Genomic DNA, 19518 nt, shown 5'->3' on the forward strand with positions numbered 1-19518 from the left:
AAGATATTAGGTCTATGTTCCTACACTCATTTCATAGAATGTTGGTTCTCATCCACAGGACATGGTTTGGAGACTACTCCACATTCTTCCTGTGGCAGCTGAGAAAACAGAATTCAAGAGACTCAGCTAGAAAATAGCAGAGATGAGATGGAATTCAAGACCTATGCTCTTACTCATGATGCTCATTTTGATATAGTACAGATTGCCAAACTGAAATACTTTGACATGTTTAAAAGTTCTATTATGATATAAAGGTATGTCATCTAAAGTCACAATTTAATGTCAGATTGAAATGGAGTGCAAGTCAAAGTTTTTTTTTCTTTTAAAATAAAAAATGTAGAATTAGTGAATGGTGGAGTCAACAAAACAAAATTCCCTTGTAGTCAACTCCTCAAGCTTCCAGCAGTTTCACGTCTCACTTCCCTTTATCTCCCCTTCACTCTGGTCAAATGGTAATCAATTTCTTTGCACTTTCAAAGTGTCACTTTTCATGGGTATGTGAGGCATGGGGAAACATATTTTATCAATCCACCACTGGGTTTATGAGTGTCTATTGGAAGACAGCTTCTGAGCTATTTTAATCCCTCCATGGTCCCTTTAAAGTATGAATGCTAGTTGCCTGGTGATGTGATACCTATGAAAATACCAGAGGTAAAATTACAATATATTTCTTTTATTTTTGTTTATTTTTAGTTTCTACATCCTTATCAACACAGGATGCTTTATTTATTATGTTTGCATCAAAATGTCTTTCCCTAGAAGAAAATATTGCAAATAATTCAACACTAAAATATTAGTTACATTTTTAATCATCCATGGTCTCTTCAAGTAAACTGATCTGTTAGACATTCAGATAAGTCAGTCTTCCAGAGAAGGAGTGAATGTGTGTGTACATTTTACAAAGAAAGCTAGTTTTTAGGACCTAAGAAATACAATAGCCTTTTCTAGAGGGGAAAAATAGATAATATTGATTAAAACAGGTTTAAATTCTTGAAATTCATTTCTGCAGAGAACATCTTTCTGCTCATTACTGATAATAGGGAGCTGATATTAATTAAATCTTACCCAAATAAGATAACCAGCCAAGTAGGTGAAAAGAAAGTTAAAAGGGAATAAAAATGGAAGAACATTCTAGAAAGAACCTATTCTTCAGTTTGTCAGTGATGATAGGAGCACATGTGGCAGAACAGCCTTGTCACAAACTGGAAGTTGTAACTGTGTTGCAGAGTTTTGACATTGGAAACAGCACATTCTTCTCTAATAAAGGCTAGACTGTGATAATTTACCATTTGAAGGAATATACTGGGTTCAAGTCTAATTGTTACTCAGTGAACACTTGTTTTAAAGAAAGGCATACAAATACAGATCACATCAAACGCTTTCATTGAGAGGTTGACTCATACAAGTTATGGTGATGGTCTCAGAAGCTTTCCTGTGTATGAGAAACAGAACTACAGGCCTTTTTGTATAAGTTCCTGTACATCTTGTCCATGCTGTTCTCAAAGACGGGTCGGTGGGATTTCCCCTTAAAAGAGCCTGCTCTGTTGGGCCAGTATTCGCCATCATCCAAATGGAGAGAGCCACGTGGCCGCTGGAAGGAGCTACGAGAAAAGATCGTTTTTGAAATAGGTTAAAACAGTACATTGAAGTTCGAGGTATTATTGTGAGTTCAAATATTTACTGAGTACTTTATGGATGTATGATACTCTGTTAGGGCTGTGAGAAATAAAATACAATGAGGCTTTGTCTTTAAAGATTGACTCTTTACAAGGGAAAATTAACCTGTTCACATGAACCCATGAAGAAAAAAAAACTGTGTTAGAATTTTAAAGGAGCTCGGAGATTAGAAAGGGGTGCATCAAGGTAAAAGTAGCACAAAACCCAGGCATAGTGGCACAGACTTTTAACCCCAGAACTCAGGAGGCAGAGACAGGCAGATCTCTGTGAGTTTGAGGCTAGCCTGGGTTAGCAATGTCTTACATAGTGAGAGACCTTGTAGCCAAAAAAACCCAAAAAACAAAAACAGAACAGATACTGTGGTATGGTCGGGGTAAGGACAGAGCCTCTAAATCCAGAATCCTTTGTAAGTTCTTGGGTAATTAACTTTAGTTTAATCCTCCATTATTATATTTTTATATAATTGCTTTTGTATAATTCAAGAGAATTCATATAAAGTACATGGTACAGTATTTACCCAGGACAAAGAAGTGATTATAACTCATTGAGTTAAATATTTTCTATATGTGTATCACCAAACTCACAACACTTTACATAGATGAGAAATTAATATTTAGTGAAAGTCAAACATAGTGGTTCAGATCTGTAATCCCAGTGGCTTCGAGATAGAAAATTGGCCCAAGAAACCCACCCCATTTATAAAAATATATATTTATATATAAACATTATCAAAAACATAATATATATATATATGAGTTTGAACAGAAGTATATTACATAAATTATTAAATGAAAATGTCAGAGAAAGGCATCTCCCTACAAGTTATTGGTCACAGAGGCCTCAGAGGCACACAGAACAACATAGGCTATTGCTCTTGGATGCCCACTATAAGAAAATAGTAAGACTCAGGATATCAGCAAATCTACTTTAGCTGACTAAGCAACCCTTTATCTTATGGTTCGGTTACATACATAAGGTGCTAGGCAGGCTTCTAGGGGAGAAAAAACACCAATGTCTCGCCCAGCATTGGGCACTGCATGCTACAATACCAACCTGCATGGAAAGATGTGCCCACTGGTACAATAAGGGCATGATGGTTATGGAGGGAAATAACTGCTTTCTCATTAGAAATTAGGCCCCCCTCCACAGAAAGAAATACATGTGCGGTACTGCGAACCTTATAAAAGTCCATAACCAGGGAGGTCACAGGCCCAAGGAGAAACCTACTCTTACTCTTTTGCTACATTGTTGTGCTGTCAAACTGCCTTCCAAATATTTATGCTTATACTGATAGATCTCTGTTGCTCTTAGCTTTGGTCAGAGATGATTTTTGCCGTGGGTAGTGGTTAGTGCACAGTGAGAGCAGGTCAAAGTACTGAGAATAAGAAACTGTAAGTGCTTAGCTGTAGGTGGGCCATCTGTATCAACCTCCCTCACATCCAAGGCTCAAGGAACATCACAAGTGACAGGGCAGGAAGAATCTATAGTTGGATGGAGAGGAGAGCTGAGAAATGCTGATTTGGGAGATGTTATGGCTGTTGGACATGTCATCTCACATCAAGTGTGGTTACCTAAAAAAGACCTGTACAAGATTCAGCCAGTCAGCATTCCAGCACTGATCAGGATGGTCAGATCAACGCTCCACCCTTTGCAGAGGACTTCCTAGCAACTGAAGGATGCTGTGTGACAGAGTCACTCTCCTTTGAGGCATGGCTGTTGGTATGTTGCCCCTGCACCAGTGCACAGTCTCATAGCCATGCACATATGGGCTGCACTAACAGGAACTGGAGAATTATTAGTAACAAAAAGAACAAATGAAGTTTGGAGGAAAATGGGATGTGAGCTACCAGGAGAAGCTGGAAGGAGGTTAATGGTGGATAGAAATGATTTAAAAAATACATTGTACAAATACACAAAATTTTCAAAGAATAAATAAGGTATTGTTTAAAAACAGTGTAACAGTATAAGCTTCAAAAACAACCTTTGCCAAATCTCATAACTACCATTTTGACACAACCAGCACATTTCTGTTATTAGCTTTGCACAAGACAATTTCATATAAAGTTTTTCATACAATTTTTCTCCAGATATAACCCCTGTTGTCACTTAAAACACTGTTTTTTACCACTTGAGTCATATACAGGGAAATCACAGACAAACACATCAGTGGAAAAAATTGCCTGTACTCAAACCTGTGTAAATAGATCTGGCAGTCTATGTGCCCACATCCTCAGTGGGCACATAAGGGACATAAATAGTAAATGAAGAAATCAGAGTATCCCAATTTGCAAATAATGTAATTTTATACATAAAAGACCACCAAAAATCTTCTACAGCTGATAAACACATTCAGCAAAATAGCAGGATACAAAAATCAACATATAAAACCCAGTAGGCTTTCCTATATACCAAGAACAAACATACTGAGAAATAAAAGAGGCAAACAATCCTATTCCCAATAGCCTCAAAATAAAATATATTGAAATAAATCTAATTGAGGAAATAAAAGACTTGAACAATGAGAATTTTAAGACACCACAGAAAGAAACTGAAGAAGATGCCAGAAGATGAAAAGATCTCCCATGCTATGGATTGGTAATATTAATGTTGTGAAAATGGCCAACCTATCAAAAGCAATCTATAAATTCAATGCAATCTCCATCAAAAGTCCAATTCAATTCTTCACAGAAAAAAATATCAAGATTCATATGAAAACACAAAAGGCCCAGGATTACCAAAATAATCCTCAACAATGAAAACACTGCTGGAGGCATTACCATAGTAATAAAAAGAGTATGGTACTGACGTAGCAAGACACACCAATTGATGGCACAGAACTGAGGACCCAAACACAGAGCCACACTTTAGACCCACCTTAATTTTGACAAAGAGGCCAAAGTAAATAACTTCTTCAGCAAATAGTCTCAATCAAGCTGGACAGCTAAATGTAGAAGAATGAAACTACACCCTCATCTCCACTCTGCCTAAAGCAACTCCAAATGGATCAAAAACATCAACCTGAGACCTAGTACACTGAACCAGTTAGAAAGTTGGGAAAGCTCTTTAATTTTCAGGCACAGGCATTAAGGCCACTAAGCGACAAATAGGATGTCACGCAACTAAAAAAAAAATTATGTATAATAAAGGACACAACCAATCCAGTAATGATCACCTATAGAGTTGAAAAAAATCCTCACGAGCTATATATCTGACAGAGGGTCAGCGCATAGAACAACAACAAAAACTTACAACAACAACAAAAGTGGGGCATGGCATTAAACAGAAGGGCCGCAAAAGAAATAAAAATGGCTAAGAAACATTTTTGTGTTTGTTTTAATGTTCAACATCTTACCCATCAGGGAATGCTAATTAAAACTACTTTGAGATTTTATCTTAGCCCAGTCAGTATGGATAAGACTTTTAAAAAAGACAACAAATGCTGGTATGGATGTTGGGACAGGGAACACTTGTTCACTGCTGGTGGGGATGCAAACTGGTACAGGCTCTAAGGAATTCAGTGTGGACATTCCTCAGATAGATAGAAATATATCTACTGTCTGATCCAGCTATACGACTCCTGAACAAATTCCCAAAAGACGTCATACTACAGGAATAGTCCTTTTCTATATTCATTGCTGCTCTATTCAAACAAAAGCAATAAAGTGGAAACTGCCTTGATGACCATCAACTGATGATGGATAATTAAAATGCCATGCATACACACAATGGAATATTAAGCTACATAGGAAAATGAAATTATTAAATTCATAGGTAAATGGATGGAACTAGAAAAAATTATTCTGAGTAAAGTAGTCCTGACCCAGTAAGACAAGCATTGAATATTCTCTCTTATACAGAGGTGCTAGCTTTGAATCTTCAGATATATGTGTCTAAATTAGAGTACCCAGATATGATAGGAAACTAGTAAGGGGCCATGGGAGTGGGGTTCTAGGGAATTGGGATAGAAAGGACATGGTATGAAGAGTGAAGTTCAATAATGATATGGGAAGGGTTAAATGAGGTAGAGTAGGAGAGGGCTGAGAAATTCATGGAGGATAACAACACTAAAGGCCTTTGAAAATGACATATTAAGGCCTATTATTATAGCTGCTTATTAGGAGTTTGGGGTAGTTACTCTATAACAGGGGTGGCAGAATGCCTTTCTCAAACACCCAAGCTGTCAGACAAAAAGCCCAGTGCCAGATATGGATTACCTCTTTTTGAGTGTGTTCAGAACCCCCTCCCTGCCAATTTCCCTCCTCAAAACATTACAGGGCATCACTATTGAGCTTAGGTATTTCTAAAACTTAATGTAAGGCATAATTGCTGCAGACACCACATACCTGAGTCATAGGACATGGAGAAATCAAGCTGGTACTGACCAAAAAATTTCATCCTTAGTAGCTTTCATATTGCTGGAAGGTTCTGTGCATATTTTTTTGGTGTGAACAGTGACCAACAGTGTTATTTAACTATGAGTTATAATAAGGACTGGCCTGACAAGATATGACCACTCATGTAATAGGGACACAAATGAATATTATGGGAGAAACTAACCACTTTCTGATTGGACTTAAAACTCTCCAAGTTTAAACTCCTACCTGGTACTCTTGATTGGGCCATGATATATGGCTAAACAGATCATATTCCCTAGGAGAGAACTTAGTGCTATTATCCTGCTGAATGGACATAGTAATAAACTGCCCTTTAAGTTCCTATCATTATACATATAGATTAATGCATTTTCAACCCCTATCAGAGGACCTTCTTTTTGTAGTATATGGACATGAATATAGAGGTCCACAACTGGTCACCATGCAGAAAATAAGACACTAAAGGCTCTAAATGGGGCATTTGTCTCACACTTCTTCCCCAAGCTCAGGGATCACTGTAGAAGAAGCCACAGATTATAAGATCCAGAGGTAGTAGGTAAAGGTCTACAGTGAAACAGAATTTGCCAGACATGACAGAGTCATTACACCAGGAACTCAGAGCAGCTATAACTGCCTGCATGAGTCTTATACCAGATCAGGACAGCTAAAATTCCAGCATGGATGAGGGGTACTCATGGATCCCACCTATTAGCAATTTGTGGCTGTTGGAGAGGGAAAGTAAGTTGTCTTCAGGGTATTGCCTCCTGAGAGGCTAAAATTTCTCCAGTGTATATGGTCCTACACCCTTGAACACTGAACATACAAATTATCACTAAGGGGACTCAGTGGCTTTATAAAACAGAGTACATAATGTTGGTAAGGAAAAGTGGTGATGGGGATAGGGAATGGGGAGGAACGATGGTAGATTTGTTCAAAACACATTATATGTATGTATGAAATTCCCAAAAACTTAAAGCAAATAAAATAAGTAAAAGTACGAATTATAAAATATAGATCTGAGCACAATGAGTCTTAATATGAAGTCTATGGAGAGGTGCAAACACAAACATCAGAATCCTAAACACAGTATTATTTACTTCTAGACATTCCAGAATCTCTAATTGTGAACAACTGAATTTTTTTACATTGCTGTTATTACTAAGATTCAAATGTGTGTATGGCACTAAAAATCATAACATAGAAATGGGCTTTTTAAACAACTTCACTTCTCATTTTACCAATAATATCTCCAGCACTTGTTCACAAATCATTTAATAAAGTTTTACTATATGTTATAAAATACTGTATCAACTAGCTTCAAAGCAGGAATGATGTTACTGTTTTAAATGTAGCACATATTTCCAACAACTTATGACTATTTGCTTGAATAGACAGCTCTTTATTGAACTGTGACATTGCTATGCAGAGAAATGACAAAATAAGAATAGAGACAAAGAAAACAGAACCAATCAGTTTCAAATTCTATCTATTAATGTATAAATTATAAATTTATATACATGTTTTATTGAAGCCTATAATATATACATAAAAGGAATATTTTAGGAAATTTAGAACGGATTAAAAAACAAAAGGATTACTGGTGATTAATTTAGAAAAGGGATGTAAACCATTTGAGGCCTAGAGGGTTGGTTTTGTTGTTGTTGTTGTTGTGGGTTTTTTTTTTTTTCAGTTCAAATGAAGGGTCAGATGAGTAGTATTTTACACATAGCTTATGACTCAGTTCTCATGAATAGCCTTCTGATAAAATAACATAGTTATATACACACATACATACATACATAATACATACATTTATATAAAATGGAGCTCTGAAGATGATACATTAAGCAAACAATAGTAATTTTAAGAGGCACATGGTTTGAATGAGAAATGTCCCCCAGAATATCTGGCATTGGAACTGCTATCCCAGCTGAGGGCATTATTTGGGGAGGTTTAGATGGTGCAAGCTTCCTGAAGAAAGGATGTTACTGAGGGTGAGCTTTAAGAGTACAATCTGACTATGTCCAATCTGCTCTCTCTCTCTCTCTGCTTCACGCTTGAGGATGTGAGTGCTCAGCTTCCTGCTCTAGCTGCCATGCCTGCCTATTGACACCCTGCTTTCCTACCATGATGACTCTTATCCCTCTGGAACCATAAGCCCAAATAAATTCTTTCTTCTGTAAGTTTCCTTAATTGTGTTGTTTTTTTCATGGGAACAGAAAAGTAGTACATTACATAAGTAGTAAAATAAAATGTACTACTTATACCTAAAGAACCAGAATTGAGAAAGATTTTAAGACACTAACTAGCATGCTTAGCATTTTAAAGTTGTAATACTAGAGTCTATATGATTATAGGTATTTTAGATTATAAGATATGAACTCCTTGTCATAAAACTCAATAATGGTTTCTATCAGGCAAAAAACTCAACAAATAAAACATGCAGAAAAGTTCTGAGCATGTAGCATATGTTCTAGAGGCTGGCTGGCTGGCTGGATCTATGGATGGATGGATGGTAGGAAGGAGAAAAGATTTAGTCTTGGGCTTTAGAACCGATAACAGGGAGAGAGAGATTATACTGTGGTCTGACAACATTCCTTTAAAGACACTATACAAAGGTGTGTTGCCTGACATTTGTTTGTGTTGTTGCTCCAAGACTGCCAATAAAGTCAGGTCTTGGTTCGGAAGGCAGGGTCCACATTCCGCTGGCCAAAGTGGACAATAGAGTTTTCTGGAGGACTCAGAGGAGATAGGTGGACACATAGGAGGAATAAGGAGGGGCCAAAGGAGATGTGCAGCCCTTTCAATTGGGGAGCCGTGGGGAGTAGAGGTCACTGATTGTTTTCTCTGTCACTGTGGATAGATATATCAGGTTTCACCCTGATATGTGACTCCTGGCCATTATTCATTAATAAAACAATAAAAGAAGCCACTTTAAAGGAAAGTCTTACAAACCATTGTATGGACCAATAAGATTTGGAAATGCTTCTCACACTTTAATATGCACCAGAGTCATTGCTGTAATTCAGGTAGCTTGGCCACTCCCCAAATTTCCAATAAAATATACCTCATGTGGGGCCTTGAGACTTTGGATCTTTAAGCAGATGTTAATGCTACTAATATGAACCACACTTTGGGCGGCACTCAATGGCAGAGTTCTCTTAAACACAGTCAATAAACAGAGGGAGAAGATGCTATGTTGCCATCCTTCTTCCAAGCATTAGCCAAAAATCTGTGCAGACGAGTGTAATGCAGACTAGCTACTTATAAGTACTTATTTTTCTTCCCTGGGGATTCTGTAACAAGAAAACCTTTCATGGCTTGCTGTGAGAAGGTGCCTGCCTCTCAGTCCCACTTAACAGGAAGCACATGAATTGGAGATAAAACTAAAACACCCAATCACTTGAGGAGCAGCTTCCAGGGCAAAATATTCAAAACCACTCTGTGACCAATTCTGAAGGCCTGCGCACCCATCCTATTGGTCCAAGGATGTACATATAAGGTGAGTACTGTGAAGGGACACCAAAAAGGAGCACAGAATTTTTTTAGTAGCTGCTCAACTCTTATTTAAAGCTTCTGAGGGTTAACACAACATTGAATCAACACAAATAGGGTTAATTATTGACACTGATGAACAAGAACAAGAATCAGTTTATGGGAAACTTCAAGTCAAGAGCAATGTTTGTCAAAGTGTTGTTCTCACACTCCCTGTATTAGAACCCTCCAGCACTTTTATTAATGCACAGTTTTGGTTTTATCTCCATGCAGAAACCACAAACTTTGGAGTTACCAGGTGAAAATCTGTATTTCTATGAAACAACACAGGCAATTATTATTTATATAAAACTTCAAAGATCAGACCCTTTCCAATGTCAAGTTTACTTCTTATTTCTTGCCCAAACCAGAATTATATTGATTTACCCATCAAAACTGGGGTTGTAATTTATAAAACAATTTTATTAGTTAGGGTTTCTATTGTTGTGATAACGACCATGGTCAAAACACTTTGGAAAGGAAAGGGTTTATTTCATTTTATACTTCCAGTAATAGTCCATCAGTGTGGGAGGTCAGGTCAAGAACTCAAACAGGACAGGAACCTGGGAGCAGGGGCTGAAGCAGAGGCCAAGCGGAAGGTGGGGGTGCTGCTTACTAGCTTGCTCCACATAGCTTGCTCAGACTTCCTTTTCATACACACCAGGACCATCAGCCCAGGAGTGGCACCACTCACAAAGGACAATGCTGGTCCCTCCCACATCAATCACTAATTAAGAAAACATCCCACAGGCTTGCCTACAGGCTAATCTTATGGAGGCATTTTCTCAATTGAGGGTCCCTCCTCTCAGGTGACTCTAGCGTGTGTCAAATTGGCAAAACACTAGTGGGTATAGCAATCTAGGGAAGAGACATTTTTAGAAAGAACAACCAAGAAGAGAGAAAAACTTTGCATAAACTATGTGCTCCCTGAACCCTTCTTTTCCTTTTTTCACTGTTTCTCTTTCAAATCCATCTACAATAGTCAATCCACGTTCATAAGAGGCCCAGGCTATCTCTTGATTGGGAGGCAATGACTTTGGGAAAGGAGATCACACTCATGCTATGCCCTCACATGTTCATAGAAGTTCGAGCCAAGGTTACAATTTTGGTGCAAACTCCAGCTAGAAAAAAAAATTCCACTTCATGGAGCATCTATGTAAGTCTCTAAGGAATTTCGTGATGAAAAACTCATACGGTACTCCATGGTAGAGCAGCAATAGTTTTAACTACCCATGATTCACAGTTTTTAATTCTGCATCTCATGGCCATTGGCACAGAACTTTCAAAATGAAATCTACTAGTATAATCTTTCAAAAATATTTTTATTACTAAGATCCCTTAAATTTTAGGAGAACAGATTTTTTTCTTACATAATTTTGAAAAGATTTACTCATCTAATTTTGGAAACTATTTTTAGTTTAGGACAAATGTATCATGAAACACATGAATGTGCTGAGCAGTCAAATCCTAAACAGGAGGAAAAGCATCATTGTGAGTTGGATATTCATGTGTGAGTGTATGTGCATGTGTACATGTGTGAAAATGGATAAGCATGTGTGTACAGAGGCAGAAGTCAATGTCTGGTGTTTTTCTCAGTTATCCTACACCTTATTTTTTGAGATAGGGTCTTGCACTGAATCTAGAGTTGGCCAATTCAGCCACACTACCTGGTCAATAAGTCCCATGACTCCTCTGTCTCTGATTCCACAGTGCTGGGATAACAAACAGAAGTGTACAGCTTCTTGTCTTCCACCCCCAGCATGGGTACTGGGGAGTGGAAACGCAGTCCTCATGCTTGCTCTGCAAGCACTTTCCTAAGTCATCCCCCTATCTCTTAGGTGTGTTTTTTATCCAAAAGCTCCAGTAAAAAAAAAAAAATGTAACTGGGATGGATATGGCTCAGTGGTTAACAGTGCCTACTGCTCTTGCAGAGGACCCAAGATCAGTTCCAAACATCCACACTGGGGGGTTAACAGACAATAACTCCAGCTCCAGGGAGATCCCATGTCTCCAAGCTCCACAGGCATCTGCATTCACACACACATATCCACATACAGACACACATATCTATAATTTTAAGAATAAAATTAAGATTAAAATCTAGAAAAAAAGATAAATGGGTCATTTTTATGCTAGCTGTAAGAAAGATCTCTGCATACAGAAGCAAGTCCGTACCTATATTCAGGGTCACTGTCATAGGCAGAGTCTCTATATAAAAGACCTCTTTTCAGTTCCAGTTCTTCCTCTTTCTCTGGGTCTCTCTCATCCTGAAAAATTAAAAGATTTCCATTAATTAATTTTCTCATTGCTTTCAATATGGTGGTTATGATTCTGCGGGAAATGTGCCTTTCCATCCTCACTATAAGAGAATGAATCAAGAATCAAGTGCTTAGACATCTACGGACAGAAGCAAACTGTTGAGAATGCATTAGCTCTCAATAACATTTTAAAATTATTTCTCTTATTTGGGGATTATAATATAATTATATAATTTCCCTTTCTTCCCTCCAAATCCTCCCACATACCCCACCTTGCTCACTTTCAAAACTATGGCCTCTTTTTTCATTAATCATTGCTACATGCATATATATGCATATATATTCTTAAATATAACCTGCTCAATCTGTATAATATTACTTGTATGTATGTTTTCAAAAGAGCACATTATTTTTATTATAATTTGGTTAGTACTAGTTAGTGAAGACTAGCCATTCAGTAAATATTTTATGAACAAGGAAAAATGGTAGTGGATATATCAAGATATGTAAATTAATAAAGCCATATATATTTTATATGAACTCCAAAAAGATTATTCTTGCCTTCTGAGACATAAAGTACAATGCTTGAGAAAATTATACGTATACAATCATGCACCCATGACTTACAAAGGAAATGATTTAATGATAATGATAAGCCAAAATAATAAACCACAAAAGGAAAAATTGAAATATGAGTTAATTGTTATAAGCATATGTAGCCAAAGTTCCCATTCTTAACTTCTACTAAATACACACAAAGGCATTGGAAACAGGAGATCATGTGAGCTAGTTTTGCAAGCTGTAAGTTGACATGTGTTTTCTTTAATATCATATTAAGTACTGTTCTAATCTTAGCCATCACCACTTACTCCTTAGTCAACAGACACAGGTAAAGAGAGTAGGTAAGGGAAACACACAAGGAATAGCATTGATAGAAGAAGGGCCCATCCACTTCAGGTAAGAAAACACTTCAACACCGACTGTGAAGAAATTTTTTTTTTTAAATTTGCTGACAGCAAAAACTGCATCAGCAAAGGACACATGCATTGACAAATGCCAGTCAATAATAAATAATCAAGTTAAAACATTTTGGAAAATGTACATACAATTTTAGTTGTCAAGACTTTTGGGTCTTACCATTATGAATAATTCCATATATTTCTACTGGCATGTTCTTTGCTCTTTAACATTTTTGTTGACTATTAAAACAGTTTTCTTTTAGTTAGAACCTAAATGATAAATATTTAATCATGTATTTTCAAACTTTCCATTGGGTCTTTTTCTTGACTGGCATACAGTCAGGTCAGAAAGACTGACAAGTGAAGAAATAAATGGAAGGGTTGTCTTAAGGGGAGTAAGAACACATAACTAACACCACTCAGAGAACACTGCCCATCTGGATCAAGGACAGCCTGATAGGTAAGTCTGACCCAAGAAACAAAACAGACTGCATTACCACATAACTCTCTTCTTGTTTCAGACTACGAATAGGAATAATCATCTCATGTATACACAAGCAGCCAGATGGATCTGATTAGAAAGAGTGCTCAGAAAGACCATTTAAAGATAGAGCACCTATGACTGAGATGGGGGAAGGGAGACAGGCATAGAAGAGCTACCTAGAATTTAGCCGGGTATTACCCTTTGTCAGACCTCTAGTCTACAGAAATATTAGATGATCAATTTGAGCCAATAAGTTATGATAATATGTGGTAGCAATAGAAAAACACAAAGACACAAACCCCCTCATAAAAACATACAGAAATTACTTTGGTGTTGGATGGGAGAATTTATAGTAAACAGCTACTTGTGTTACAAACTAAGAAAGCTGAAAAAAAAAATACTTTTAGGATATTAGGAGAAAACCTAACGAAGATTACAGATATTCAGCTATCAGAGAGGCAGTCCTTTCAAAAGTGGACTTACAGTGTACACCTCGATTTTTGTTAAGCATTTGAAGATTTGTTCATGGACTAGAGGCTGAGGACCACAGCTAATGTTTGAAGAAAGGTTAGTGTGAGGCACAGAGAAACCACAAGGCTTTTCACGATTGTACAAGAATAGAAGATGAAATTTAAATTCTTTAACATCTTATAAATCCAATCAGTTTCCAAATAATGTATTGACTCACAAAGCTTCCTGGGACATCATGGAATAAATCTTAGCCAAAAAATCTGGAATGCAGAGTGCAGTCTCCTACAATCTAACAGTTTTTAGAGATGGGGTCCTCTACAAGGTCAAGAGCCACTGCACACACAAGAAACAAATCCTCGAAGTACTGCCGACACTTCAGTGTCCCCACAGGAACTGTTTATAAACTACAGACACTGACTAGCTAGGATAAAAATCCAGCCCTGGCCATGGAAACAAAGACTAATTTCTACAGCTGGGAAGGGTAAGCAGAATGTTTTATGAATCCCATAAGCATAAAGAATTAAAATTGAAGCCTAGAAAGTCTTCAAACATAGGAAAAAATGTGAATGCATTTGCTGACTTCTGAAGCTGGGCAGGCTAGTGACAGATAAGCTAACCCCAACATGTCTGAATAGCAAAGAAAAAATGCCCTATACTCATGGCACCTAAAAGAAACGTTCACCAGAAAGATTGATAGAAAGCAGATAGCACTGAAGTCCTGAACAGGATGGTGAACTGACACCAACTATTTGCAAGGAGCATGCGACCAATGACGCCTGACTTCCAAGAGCAGCCGCCTGGCCTCAGTCAATGCAGCTGCCAAACAGAGAAGATGGAAAATACTAAACTAGCCTTTCAAAAGGTGTCAAAATAAACAGACAGGGGACTCAAGTATAGTCATGTGTCACTTAGCATTATCTTGAGAAATGCACCATTAGCTTAGTGTGCATACTTAAATTAAAATAGTTATGACATTACCAGGTGATGTACTCTCTGTGGCCCACTGTCCCATATGCAGGGCAACACTGACCAAAACACTGCCATATAAATTACTTCCTAGTATGGAAATGTAAAGAACTAAGCCTTCTGTTCTCTGAAGTCAAGTGTCCTCTGAGTACATATTTCTCTCAAATAGTCAAATGTCAGTTCACCACATCTGACAAACAGGAAAGAAGTGCTTTGGTCTATGGTAAAGGCCTAAAGGCTGTGTTTGAAGTGAGGGCTAATGCCACAAGTGAGAGCTGAACTCAGGACTCTGAGTAAAAAATAAACTGAGGCCGGGCGGTGGTGGCGCACGCCTTTAATCCCAGCACTCGGGAGGCAGAGGCCGGCGGATCTCTGTGAGTTCGAGGCCAGCCTGGGCTACCAAGTGAGTCCCAGGAAAGGCACAAAGCTACACAGAGAAACCCTGTCTCGAAAAACCTAAATAAATAAATAAATAAATAAATAAATAAATAAATAAATAAACTGAGATTTATCAAAACTCAGTATAGCCTGAAATCAGGTTTCTCCCTTTTGGATTAGAGTTATTAGCCCTTAATGCCACATGCCTGAGAAAGAAAAACAAAACCCTTTCTTCATGTAGAAAACCAAAAAGTATTTTAAACATATACAGAACTTAATCTAAAAATAATCAATGCACCTACAGCCAGGATACCATCACCACTAAGAAGAAGTAAAAAAGACAAAGATGCAAATACAAACACATACAAAATACTGAATTTTAGGAGACATGCACTTTAAATTATTTGTGATCGATACAATATGATTAGGAAAATTGATGGAGAGTTGGACAACTAGACATACATTTAATGAATTTCAGGCATGAGTCCATGAAGATGAATAAAAGATTTTAGAACTAAAAATATAGTTGCTGAAATAAGCAAATTGATAGGCAGGTGTAACGGCATATTAGATTAGTAATAATCAAAATTAAGTTTCAAAAATAAATAGCCATAATAAAAGCAAGCAGAATGACAAATACGAAGAATCCAGGTCTGGAGAGATGCCTCAGCAGTTAAGAGGACCCAGCTCCTTCAGAGGACCAAGGTTTGGTTCTGAGCACCCCCACATTGTGGCTCACAAGTGTCTGAAACTCCAGTTCCTGGGGGTCTGATCTCCCATTCTGGTTTCAGCAGGCACCAGCACATAATGGTACACAGACATGCAGGCAAAATACTCATATATAGAAAATAATAAAATAATATTAAAACTTTAAAAAATATTTCAAGATACTTGTGAGGCAAAATCAAAAGATCTAAACGTATAGTTCCACATTCAAATAGTAAAAATAAAGAAATTCTTCTAACACATACTTGAAGAGACAGTGGACTAGGACTCCTAAATAAGTCCTGAATGAGCATATTCAGCTGGCTTAACACCTATCCTCACATCTTTTAAAACATAGATAAAGAAAATCTTAGGAATCTAGAACCAAAAAGCATTGTAAATTAAGTATCCCTAATCCAAGTTCAAAATGCTTCAATATTCAAATTATTTGAGTATCAACAAAGACATCAAAAATGGAAAATTCTATACTGACCTCATAAAATGGATCAAATCAAAATAGGGCTAAGATTTTAAAAGGGCTTAAATTTTTTTATAATAATCTTTAGGTGTTAGGTATATTGAGTGTATGTGAAAGATAAATGAAGTTCATGTTAAGTGTATCTCATCCCCAAGATCCCTCCCTTCCCCTCTCCCCTCCTCTGATCCTGTTTTCTCATTTATTTTCTCCCTTTCTCCATATATAAATATTTATATGTATATGTACATATATCTTTCTTTATACATATGAATGCACATTTAATACTGTATTCAACACATGAATACCCAAATGTCTTGTCCCCCCGCCCATTAAGTCCTTCTTAGTTACATTTCAAATTAGAGCTTGTCCATCAAAAGACATACACAACACTAGGTAAAGTAGACATGTTCATTAGCCTCAAACTAGAAATACAGTAGACTGGCTGTGGTATCCTTTGTGAAATGTCAATTCTCACTTCTGCTACTGTGCCCATAGATAACATGTAAATGAATGAACATAGCTAGATTCCAAGAATTTGCTTGTGGAGCGTAATTTGCTGTATCTATCTACATAGAAAAAAGTGAAGACATGCATGTTACACATGCAATGATCCACTAAAGAAACAAGACATGAAACCATAATATTATGCAATTTTGAACATTCAAAATCATATCAAACTAGTCTACACATTATCATATATTAGAATACTATGGCATTTAGTAGAAAGAAGGCCCCTAAGACATTACTCAAAATAATTGAGGGTACCAATAATGTTGCAAGTGACCTGGATGCTGTTTTACACATGTACACTTTGTTAAAATTCATTATACTGCACAAAGGAGTAAAATACATAATAATGAGGTAAAAATGTAAAACTACCCAAACAGCAGTACCAAAAACCCTCAGAAAACATGCCCAATGTAATGAAGTGACAGGACAGCCTGTCAGTGTGGCAACTAATTAACAAAAGAGGCTGGTGTGCCACCTGTGAAGGAACATGCAGGGGAAAACCACAGGGCATCCGCTTGATAACTTCAAAAGTTTCAGAAGCTTCGTGCATCCACTTAAGGACAGTCACTGGAAGCAGATGTTTTCAACTTCTCCAGTGGATGCAAGGAGCTTCTGTAACTTTTTTGAAACAAAAAAGAACACCTCTATACCTCTACTTTTAAAGAGAGCTTGGTACTCTAACATATTTTTAAGTAACTCAAAGGTAAAGAAAAAACTTGCAATAGAAATTTTAAAAAAAAGTATGCTGAACAAAATGATAGCAAAAAATAGCATCAAAACTTAAATGATCAAGCTAATGTAGCACTTAAAGGGAAATCTACAACCAGAAACATATAGATATATATGTAGATAGATAGACAGACAGACAGACAGACATAGGAAGGACAGGCTATATACAGCCACCAAAACAATTCCAGAGATGGAGAAAATATTAGATAGAAAAAAATAGAAGAAAAACCAAATACATAATTTAGAAGAAATACATATACATATTTATACACACACACACACGAGAGAGTTAACAAAACCAAAACTATTCCTTAAAAAAAGAAGTAAATCTCACAAATTCCTGGTAAAATCTACTCTTAAGTTGCTTACCAAAGAAGAGATGAGGGCAATGGGAAGGTTCTGTGAGAAATGGTGTCTGCCTTCGAGCCTGAAGGCCTGAATTCATCCCCAGAACCTTCATTATCATCATCATAATCCCTCGTCTCTACACCATAGATAAGTAATTTTTTTTCCTGAGTCAAACTATTTTCCTGCATCATTATATATAAACAATCACAGTATTTTAAGACAAGAGCAGTCGGTCATTAACCATGTACAAGAACATCACTGTCCCTTCTTGCACTGACCACCAAAGTCACAAAGCAGCTATGGGATCGATTCAAGTCTTCATGGGGGTACCAGGAACAGAGACAGTTTAAAGAGCTAACATTTCACATTTAGCACATTGTTTAACATCTTCTCAGAAGCTGAACCTGACTTTCAGGAATTGCCATGAAAATGGCACTGATCCATCTGAAGGTCCACAGTCTTTTTCAAAAGGAACCTCTGCTTTTCTGAGGACCACTATGCGTGATGCTGCTGCAGAGTCCAGGGTATTTTCAGGGGTCAGGTCCCAACAGTGCCATGGTTTTAAAAGACTTAAGTCTATGTTGATGGTGGAAGAGGAGGAAAGAATAAAAATAAAAATGAATTTGGGTCTCACACAATAAGTCATTCTGTAAGTAGTGGCGGCCATGTGTGTCACTGTGGAATCCCTTCTGGGAGTCTAAAAACCACCAGGAAAGGTATTTTCCACACATCGGGCAGGCTCGGGAAACATTCTCTGAGTGACACATGTGCCATCCTCCAAAAACAATGGAGTGTTCTGTGTGATAAAAGAGTTTTAAAAAACCCAAAGTCTGCATCTTTATGAAACTTGACAAATGGTATTTCAATCTACACTGTGCATGAGTTCAGCTATGAAATCTGTACCCTCCCCTTGGTATCTGCGGCACCCCGGCCTGCTCTGTCTGGCATCTCTGCTCTGTTGGGAGTCTTTCCTTTTCTCCCTTCAGGAATCTTCCCTCCCTTCTTTGCAGGCGCCTTTTCAGGCTTTAGCTCCACTTTGAAGGCTCAGGTTTAGTAGACAACATTGTGGATCTTCTGGTGATTCAGCCTTTACCTTGGCTTTCTCTCTCCTCTCTCTCTCTCTCTCTCTCTCTCTCTCTCTCTCTCTCTCTCTCTCTCTCTCTCTCTCTCTCTTATTTTTTAAATGTTTTTAAGATTTATTTTATCTTATGTTTTGTTTTTTTTGTTGTTGTTGGTGGTGGTGGTTTTTTTTTTCCTACATGTGTATGTTATGTGTGTGCCTTGTACCTGGTACCCTTGGAGGTCAAAAGGTGTTGGATCCCCCTGGAACAGGAGTTATGAATGGTTGTGAGCCATGATGTGGGAGCTGAGAATCGAACTCAGGTTATATTCAAGAGCAATAAGCACTCTTAGCTATTGATCCAACTCTCCACCCTGGGTTTATCTCTTTTAGCACCTACTTCAGGCTTCCTTTGGGTATGGAGGAGAGGGGACCCAGGTGCCGAATGTGAGGATGCAGAGGCAATGGCAAGGTTTGATCCATCTGGGGGGTCAGACCACTGCTTGGGCTCCAGAAGGTCTGAGTTTATGAAGCACCTGTAAGCCCCAGAGCAGTTAGGAGGTACATGATTTTAAAGAACAAGATTTA

General features: G+C 37.6%; 1 protein-coding gene across 5 annotated transcripts in view; it reads right to left on the bottom strand.

The window, feature by feature from the left end:
• Window positions 1-1366: 1366 nt before the first annotated feature.
• Window positions 1367-19518, bottom strand: part of Spata6 (spermatogenesis associated 6) — a 100529-nt gene continuing 82377 nt past the window's right edge. For all 5 annotated transcript variants that reach the window (XM_052717573.1, XM_052717572.1, XM_052717571.1 and 2 more), the window contains 2 exons: window positions 11760-11851; window positions 1367-1601 (listed from right to left, as the gene is read on the bottom strand). In XM_052717573.1, coding sequence (XP_052573533.1) covers window positions 1421-1601; window positions 11760-11851 — 273 coding nt within the window. In that variant the 3' untranslated portion in view covers window positions 1367-1420. The remainder of the gene's footprint in view (window positions 1602-11759; window positions 11852-19518) is intronic.

Source organism: Peromyscus californicus, unplaced genomic scaffold, assembly GCF_007827085.1.
Source record: "Peromyscus californicus insignis strain IS unplaced genomic scaffold, ASM782708v3 Scaffold_5__1_contigs__length_169319896, whole genome shotgun sequence".
Classification (NCBI taxonomy): domain Eukaryota; kingdom Metazoa; phylum Chordata; class Mammalia; order Rodentia; family Cricetidae; genus Peromyscus; species Peromyscus californicus.